The sequence below is a fragment of the Rhea americana genome, unplaced genomic scaffold (genome assembly GCF_003343005.1).
Source record: "Rhea americana isolate MKP2758 unplaced genomic scaffold, rheAme1 scaffold_13, whole genome shotgun sequence".
NCBI classification, from domain to species: domain Eukaryota; kingdom Metazoa; phylum Chordata; class Aves; order Rheiformes; family Rheidae; genus Rhea; species Rhea americana.
Genome location: NW_028185372.1, coordinates 4,430,485 through 4,440,084, shown reverse-complemented (window position 1 = coordinate 4,440,084; position 9,600 = coordinate 4,430,485). Strand labels below are relative to the sequence as shown.

At 37.1% G+C, this 9,600-nt stretch overlaps 1 protein-coding gene across 6 annotated transcripts in view; it reads right to left on the bottom strand.

Annotated features, from left to right (window-relative positions):
* GHR (growth hormone receptor) overlaps positions 1–9,600 on the bottom strand; it is a 130,128-nt gene that overhangs the window by 3,578 nt on the left and 116,950 nt on the right. For all 6 annotated transcript variants that reach the window (XM_085326381.1, XM_085326385.1, XM_085326380.1 and 3 more), the window contains 3 exons: positions 9,306–9,484; positions 4,398–4,569; positions 2,128–2,218 (listed from right to left, as the gene is read on the bottom strand). In XM_085326381.1, coding sequence (XP_085182507.1) covers positions 2,128–2,218; positions 4,398–4,569; positions 9,306–9,484 — 442 coding nt within the window. The remainder of the gene's footprint in view (positions 1–2,127; positions 2,219–4,397; positions 4,570–9,305; positions 9,485–9,600) is intronic.

Here is a 9,600-nt window from a genome sequence, read left to right as displayed (position 1 = left end):
ACAAGTAAGGGAACAAAGAAGGAGGAGTTGGTGAAAAGCAGTGAATTACTTTAGTAGTAATGAACAAAACAATTGAAACACAACTGCAAACACATAGGCTAATGTTTTGCCATCTCTGTGATTCTTCTGTCTTCCCAGGTATTAATGTAACAAGTAAATTATAACAACAGCAGTCTGGGTTTTATCCTTGTAAAAAAAGAACTGGTCACTTTCTAATGATGCATGATTACTTACTACAGAAATAGGTATTATTCTAGTTGTTCATAAAGCAAGTAAATTTCAGATTATTTGAAGAGAAAAAAATCCAAATAGAATGATGATTTTCCATTAATAATACTTGGTCCTTTTGCAAATGAATGATCTGTACTTCCCAAAAGGAAAATCCAGCATTCTCTTTATACTTGCCTATTTGAGAAGGTGAGTAAACTATGCAAATATAACATCCAAATCCAAATATTAGTTTTGCTCTATTGTTAGTGACCTTGGTGAGGCCCAGGAAGGATCTAAGGAGTCTTAAAAAGTGCTAGAGAGAGATTTAGGCACCTTCTGCTTAACTATGGAAGGCCCAAATTCCCTAGATGTTTTGTTTTTTTGGCAGGCATTGCCCAGTAAGTTAGAATGACAGTCAGAAATCCTGTAACTTTCCACCTAATCCCTGGAGGGGTTGTGCAGCTGTGCACTGGCCATGCTCTCAGAGCAGCTACAGGGCTGAGCACTGCCTCTAACAAAACAGCTGAAAATTTCTACCACTTGCTGCTTGGAGAAATCATTCAGGAGGGAGAACCAGGCTCAGTTCCTTTCTTTTCCTCAGATAGTTCAAACCTGCATCTCAACTCTAAGAGAACGAGCTAACCCCTAAGAATAGAGCATCTGTCCTAGGGAGCCTCGTTTGGATCTTGTGAGGTCAGAGTTGAGAGAAATATGAATTGGTACCTGGTATCCTGCAGCTTCAGGAGGAAACTGAACCTTGGTATTTTGTATTATGAGAAATCTATGCAGCCTTCTCCTCTACAGAAGTTCCCACTCCCACCACAAGGAAAGGGTAAGAGCTAACAGGTCCAAAGCCTTCCCAGATAAAGGGCCCTCAGTGGAGGAAAGCCTCTTCCAATAATCATGAGTAGTATCTAATCTAAGATATCTGTGATCAGATATGCTTCAGCCTTAGGATCTTCTGTGACCAAGACCAAACCATTCCATGCTGACTTCAGTAAGCTCAAGGCCTTATATGTGAGCTGCTCTCTCCCTATTCTGACACATCTAAATTTTCTCATGCATTGTAGAGTTTTGATGTTAGCTCCAGATCACAATACTACTACAGGGAGCGGCTGCCTGAAAGTTAAGCATTGCCAAAGCTTAGAGCTGCTTGCCTAAATTATTTTTTTAGAGCTAGCTCAAACTGCACCCGTTGCCCCATCTTATTTTCATTTCAATGATTTCCTGCCATGATGGTATGTGAAAAACACCTCAATGTTCATTTTCAGAGTGTATGTACAAGATCACTGACATGCATGGGGGACTGGCCATGATATTGCTCCATAATCTAGGATGGTACTGCCATGACATCCAAACTGAATTAATTCTGCCAAATCTGAACACACATTTTAGGCAACGAATTCACTTTGAAACCACTGTGTCATTTTTATAAATGACACAATCCCAAGCTTTGTTTTGTTTTAGTCATGTTATTTATAGGAGCAGCAGTCTGTCCACAAAGACCAAATACTGCCTTATGACTCAAGCTCTTTCCCTTGGCTCAGTGAAGAAATAGTCAGTGATCAGCTGAATAGTCCAAGAACAACAAATACATTGACATATGTTTGTGTGAAATTTTTGAACAATAAGTGTAAAATAGTATTTACAAAATTTGAACAGACTAAAAACCCAACCCCATTCAAAGCCGAAGTAAATTAGCCAAATACTGTGCTCTGCAATCCAAAAGCAACAGGAGCTGTCGATAAGACTCCCAATGTTCAAGACCCAATGCTTATAAATGCCAGTATCCATGTAGCTTAAGAGGATGGGAAACAATCCCCAAAATAGTTTCTAGTCCCCCAAATTTAAAAAATCTGAAGCACTTCATTTTTTAAACTACAAGCAAAGAAAACCTGACAAATAAAAACTCCCTACCTTGGTTGCTTAGACAACAGGACTAAGATCACTGTTACAGCCAGCCCACATGCTCCACAGATGACAACTAAGAGCCAGGGAAACTCAATTTCTGAAACAGCAGAACAAAAACTTATTAGCAGGAATCTGCATCTCTGTTGCACCCTTAATTTCAACTTTCTCTTCTGCTGCCCAAGGATTCCAAAGCCATAAAAACTGATAAGAGAATTTCTGGTTACTTAAAGGTGAAAATTTAATATTAGGCAGGAACAAAAATACTCTTTTAGTCTCAGTAGTTTCCATATTGCAATTGTGAGTCTTCTTAGACTCCTTGAAAAAACAGACCGAGCTTTTTCATGTAAACAAAATCCTAGAAGAGACAACATAAGAAGCCAAAACAGTCATGAGAGAAACATTCTGCCTACTTGGAACACGGTAGTAGTCGTGACAGCATATACAGCTGCAGACCATGTTACTGCTGCTGTCTGCCAAAACCAAGTGAACACTATTTATAGAGTATAATTCTACTAATCATAGGCAAACCATCCCTCTTTCACAAACTAAACATGGTTGTGTCAAAAACTGTAATGTTATTCTTTCAATGGCACAATATTAATTACATTGTGAGCAGTGTCAAATGCAAAAAAATGTGATTTCTTTTCCTCTTTTTATTTACATTGCAGATCATTACAAGGAGACAACTTAGCTAATTGATAGAAGTGGTAGGATTAAAGAACAATGAAGATAAATTAAATGCTTTCTCTCTTAAATACTGGCAATTCCATCATACTCAAGCTGGCACTGTAGAAAAATGCAAAGTATAGAAACATTTCATCTGGCTGTAGCCTTAGATTCTTCTCATTTGTTCCCAATGTTAAGTTTTCCATACAAACTTCACTTATTTTTGTGGCCAAGAAATACTGGACAGGGAGCTTTAGAGTTCTATATATGAATATAAATATATAGTCTTTTGGAAAAAAGTAGTTTCAGGCAGTGGTTTTAGCCCTCTATTCACAGCTTAGATTTTAGCTGGACATGTTTTGAAGCATGAGTATTTACAGTCTTATGTGGATAGACTGTGCCTATGTTAGACAGCTCCCTATTTTGATAGGGGAGAAGCAGTAACTCCTTGTCACGTCAGCGAGAGCTGTGAGTATCTGGCTGTTTTGAAATATTGGAAGATTACATTCAAATTTAAATGCTTAACTTTTAACATTGAAAATTTCAAGTTTAATTCAATGTTCCTAAAGGTGAAGTATCAAACAAGCAAAAATAAATTTTGCCACAGCATAGTATGCTATCTCAATTTTCTTGTGTGGAATTTCCAACTTAGTCCCAATCAAGTAACTCAATACATGGAGGGGAAACCATCCATCAAATCAGATCACAGCTGCTATGTGAGACATGCAGATATCCAGGTTGTAGTGTTTGAGTAAAACTGTACAAGCATGACAACTTTTCACAGTGTTTTCATTTTGTTTTTATAAAAATTGTGACAATTCACATTGATTTGGGATAATAAAAATAATGCCAAGTGTTCATATAAACTATGAATGAAAACTATTAATATAAAAAGTTAAAAGTGGGAATCTAGCAAGATTTTGAAAGATAAGAGTTATGTCTGGTTTTATTTAACATCTCCACTATATTCTAGAAAACAAAGTGAAGTAGTGTGTTAAAAGAATTTGCTGAAGAGATCATATTTTGAAGAGTTAAGTTTAGTAGCTCAGACCTGAAAATGCTTTAGGATAAGGCACTACCCCATTGTTTTAATGGCGAAAAGGTGGTGCCCAGCAGTTGTTTCTTCTTCTATCTTATTTAATAGCACTTTAAAAGCAAGTACAAGCACAGAAGCAAGAATCAGGAAAACACTATCCTTGACAGTTTCAGGCAGATCAGGAACGCACACCACAGTTCTAGTAACAGACTTAGCCAGCTGTATGGAAGTGATAATTCTCTTCTTCACTTCTGGAGTGATCAGTTTACATAATAAAGTATGAGATTTAACTGTCTTTATTTTAGGCTCTATGGTGTGGGCAACAGCAGCTATTATTTCTGTTTCTTGAAACTATCCATATTTTTGCTCTCTGAAGAGCTCAGAATTTTTCTGAGTTTACTTCTGAAACTGTATATGAAACTTGTACACTCAATCTCATCAAATAAGTTTCACGTAATAGGCTGAATTACCAATCTATTCAGGTATAAAATATAAAAGGAAAGGAGAAATTAAAAAAAGGGACAAAAACACAGCAATGCTTATAGAAACATTTTGCTACATTTTGCTTATTTACCTTCAGTGCAATGAACAAATTCAACGCCTGTTTGAGAAAAAGATACATAAAGGATTTCACTGAACTCCCCAAATGTTTCGGAAGTACGTTGTCTTGATCGAACTCTTATCTCATAATCTCTTCCCATCTTCAGAGAGTACAGTGGGACCATTGTTGAGAGCCTGGGTTCTAACTGTAAAGACAAAATGACTGTGATTTACTTGTTTGAGTTGTACTTACAAATTTATACTGCTTCTTATTTCAAAAATAAGCATTGGGAGGTATTTTTGCTACCTGGAATCTTTAAGGGCACCACAAGAAGAGTTCAGAGAAAATTCACACCATTTACTTTGGACTTACTAGCCGTCAGACTCTGCTGTGATTCAGGAGACCAAGGTGGAGAATCAAAGTTCCCCGTAAGTCCCATCAATAAAGTAAGGCAGCTGCCTCCAATTACATGCTCTAAGTAGGTGGTGTGAATATCTCCCAATGATCTTATCAAGTTGTAAATCTTTTTTGCTGTTACAACACACCATTATCAACTTCACAATGCCCAAAGCATTGTTAAAATAACATGAAAGAAACTACTGTAATCCCTACTACAGAATCTATTTTAAGAAGGAAAAAAATGATTTAAAGGCCTTCTAGCCAAATTTATTACATATCTTACAGATCTCCTTATCTCTCCTTATATTCTTCTTCTATGGAATATGTTTTCTCGCTCCAACAGACCAGCACAAGTATACAAAAAATAAGGAAAATGTGCAGAAAATACAAATACATCTGGCAGATATTATATTCTACTTTTATTTCAGAATCAAGGATAATACTGGCAAAAATGATCATGGGCTAGGAGTTAAAACGGCTGGAAAACAATAGCCATTGGGGATTTAAAAGAAGCTTCAACAATRCAATCCTACTATTACTGCACCTGCACAACCTACAACTTGAAACACATTCTGTTGGTAGCTATGATCTATGAAGTGCCTGTAATCTTTAGTATCTCTAGACTGAAGTGTTTTGAGTACTAATCAGTCAGATTTTGCAAGAGCCAGTGATCACAGATTCCTTTCCTCTGCCAGTGGTTTACAGCAAGACACTGGAGAAGCATTGCTTTGCGTCACGGAAGTTTTTATACTGTGAAGCCAATTCAGTTGGAAGGTGGCAGGGAGAGAATACGATCTGCACCAGCCCATTTTACTCATTTCAGGCTATGAAGTCACAAAGAAGTAGTACATTAAATTTTTACGCTAGATGTTTTTACTGAGACAATTAAAGGAGATTCTTATTACAGGAATGCCAGGCCACATAAAATCGCATGTGCCCCAGATAATAGTGGCCAAAGCACTTGGAAATGGYAGTATATAGCCCAAAATGGAGACCTGGAAAATATGAAGTATAATTACTGCAGCTGTGTAATTGAATTGACCTGAACTTGCCAGAGTTGCTGAAAACCAGATGATTGATTAGTAGGCAAGGTATCTCTAGTTCATCAGTGGACTAACAAAGGTTTATGTAAGACACCTGGATGGTGCAAGATGTATAGACTGAAGAAGGTACAGCATGAACTAGAAGGTGCTACTAAGGAACAAAGTATGTCATATGGATCAAATCAATTAAAAACTGTTTGAGAGACACACAATAAAAGATAAGCAATAAAAATGAATGACTGTGCACAGGAAACTCATTTAAAGTACCTGAAAGGGAGCTTGGAATCAGACTGCTGGGCTGCTGGACCCTACTGCCTGTGGTTTAGTTAGTGCACGCTGTTATGCCTGTGACCACCATACCGTTCTGACTACGGAAACGTTTGACAAATCTGGTGTCACACTGAGCTGTGAAATTGCTCAGCTTGTGCAAGTCTGGCCCCTGCGAGAGGGTGGTGAAAACTGAGCAAGTGTTTATCAGCAGCAGGCCAGAGCCCCCGGRGTGCTGAGGGTGCCCACTGGGGCACCAGCACCCAAGGCAGAGTCTGGCCCAGGCACAGCAGCCAACACAGCAACCGAACCACTGGCTTTAACTGACTCTGGTGGAAAGAACAGTGAAAACTGGGAGAAGCACYGTGCCAGGGCACAGTTCAGCGTGCACAGGGCAGGCGCAGCACCAGCCGTACGGCACAGTACTCCATGGGGATGTCTATCTAATGCTGGTAGGGATATGAGACTGGCAGCCTCCAAGCACCGCCCCACCTCTCAGGAAGGCTGATCAGCTCAGTCACAGTGGTGTATGGATGTAGCTAGGGACTTCAGCTCTAAAGACAGTACATCATGTGTCACTGCCCTAAGAATACTTCACTGCAAAATTGACCTTTTCCTGCAAAAATTCAACAAGGTATGATAGCCAGCAGTGAGTCCTCACTGGTCCATTCTTCTTCGCTGAGGACTGACTTGTGATCATCAGTGTCATCCCATGTCAGGTGGGATGTATTTGGGCCTGTATTTTTTTGTAAATAAATCAGAAGATCAACACAATCTAAAATACGGTAAGAACTAGAGGAAGATTAGACTCTCAAGATTCCCTATTTTGTATATATTTTTAGGCACCTCGTAGTTAGCCACTTCACTTCTCGATCACCACTCTTCACTGCTGTTCATGTAACATGCAAGTTTTCACACCTTATTAGAAGAACACAACAGCCTCACAGAGACTTCATAACTATTGCTACTCATAATTAGCAGACTTGCACTGACATAAGAGGGGACAGACTTTTAGCCTTGTGAATGAAATGGGCAACATTTTAAGATAAGAGTAGAATTTTAAAAAGATACTCAACAAAGAGCTAGTAACAACAGGAAAAGCTTTTCAAAGAAAGAGTAAACTAGATTAAATTTGGATCTGTCTCATGAACAGCCACTAAACGAGGATGGAGATTTTATTGTTTTAGAAAGTTGCTCAGGAAATAATTTTGTAGCACTGTAGTACTGTAGTACTACTGTAGTACTGTAGCAGTACTTTATTAATTAACGAATGTTTTATCCCTCTATCAATATGTAAGTTATCTACTTTCAATTATCAAATGGATTGAAGGAACAGGTATGATGTACATGAAAAACCAACAAAAGCACCTAAAATAAAATTACAAACAAGTCTGATTTCAAAGTACCATAAATTCATTTTTGTATCAGTTATATATAGAAAGCATTATGACATATTTAAGTAGCCAGAGATCATCCTTTGTGTACAAAAGTAGTAATTTAGTAATGGAAAATATAACTTTCCACTAGACATCCTTCCTTTACTTCTTCAACATTCATTTTAGAAGATATTTGCAGAAAGGAATGCAAAGAGTGAAATCATGKCTATATTGTTGCCATTAGAAGTTTTGCTATTGTCTTAGTCCAGACCAAAATTTTGTCCATAAATTTCAGTTCTGTGTTCTAATTGATAATTTTGCATGGAATTACACCATGCTGTGTAGGCTGAAAGGCACAATAATATACAGTACAGCCCTAATACATCATAACCTGTGATACTATATTCTTGAGGCAAGTACAGCATTCAGCAATTCCTTAATTCCTTTTCTGAAAGAAGAAAGAGTGAACTTTAAGTCTTTGCCCTCCTGAGAAGAACTATTCTCAAGGCATACTGGAATTACCAGTACTGGACAAGCAAAGAGATTTATTAGGGTATTTATATGATTGATAGCTAAAGGCTTATAAAAAAAGCAAGACTGGGCATTTTTAAAGATGTATCTGTATTGCCACCTTCTTTTGCAAGTCTCATAGAAAAACCCTGCAGGCTTTTAGGTTGCTCTTAAGGAGTATGGATTTATTGCCTAAACTTAACCTATTAGTAGGCTTTAAAACACAGAAGGTATACAGTAAATAAATACAGCCTAAATCAGTATAGAAAGAAATTCAGACAAGGAAAAAGTTAAGAAAAAGTTACAGACATTATAGCTCCTGCTTGACTATAGATTTACTAATAAGATATAAAATAAACAGAAAATGTTAGTATTGAAAAGGATCAGAGGTGAGAAGGGGTCGAAGGTCTACCACAGATGAAGGCCAACATATCAGCTTGACTATATATGTTTCAGTTGGTACATTTGCCTTTTATAAATTAACACAAATTCTTAACGGTGTTAGCTGCTTTCCTTCTGTCAGTTAATTCAGTTCCTATTAATAAGATGATCAAAGGTGGGTTCTATTCTGAAAAGATGTTCTTACTTCATTGAACTGATGTTTAGGAAGAAGTCCCCATATCCACATATTCTGCAACACTCTGACACTTAGCCTATACATTCAGGTAAGCCGGGTGTAATTTTTTSGTGATAATAGGAAAACTAACTTCATGACAAGTTAGTGATCTTCAAAAGAAAACTTAAAGATTTGGAGTGTAAACACTTTATTTTTTTATGTCTTATCTTTATAGACACATTTCTCATATTGCTTTCTTGTATGAAACCTATATGTCTTGTCTATGTTGCATGCTTGCATTTGCTTACTATATCAAATTTTAAATTATAGGTAATTAAAAAAAAATCCTTTGAAAGATTTGAAAGAATTCATAAATACCAGAATTTTACAGATACCCTGGAAAATCTGGACAGACATTGTGACATTTTCCAAGAATAAAATACCTATTCCAGCTATTAAAAATAGCATGCACTGTTTCAAATAGCTGTGATTTAGGAATCTAATAGAGAAATATTTTATCCTTGAAAAACTTGTATATGAATGACTATTACTATACTTTCTAATCTAACACAGGGATCTCAGGGTCTCTTATGTGTGCCAGCTATTTGGACATGAAAAGTTACGGTATTTGCCAGAAAACCTCAGAAGATTCTGAGTATATTGTTTAAGACTTAAAGTATTATCTAATAAGCAATTACAAACCTGTTACTTTTCATAATAGTACAAAAGTGTTAGGGACAGAACAAGCCTGCACTGTACTACTTTTACATAAGAAGTATTTGCTTCATACCTCCTTCCATTTTGTCTCATTAACTTCTTTGTACTGCAATTCATACTCCAGAGTAATCCATCCCTTCTGAACATCTGCTGTTGGTGGTGGATCCCATCTTACTTGGATATCCCCATGGATCCCAGTCTGACTAGTATTTAGCAGAGTCCAGTTAAGGTGGACAGGGGGATCAGGTAGTACTGTTTAAACAGAGTATTTGGAATAAAACAGCCAGTTTTCAATGTGAAATGACCATTCTTGCTATACACTGTTAAATGATTTCAGGACTTAAAAAGCATATTAACCACACATTTGC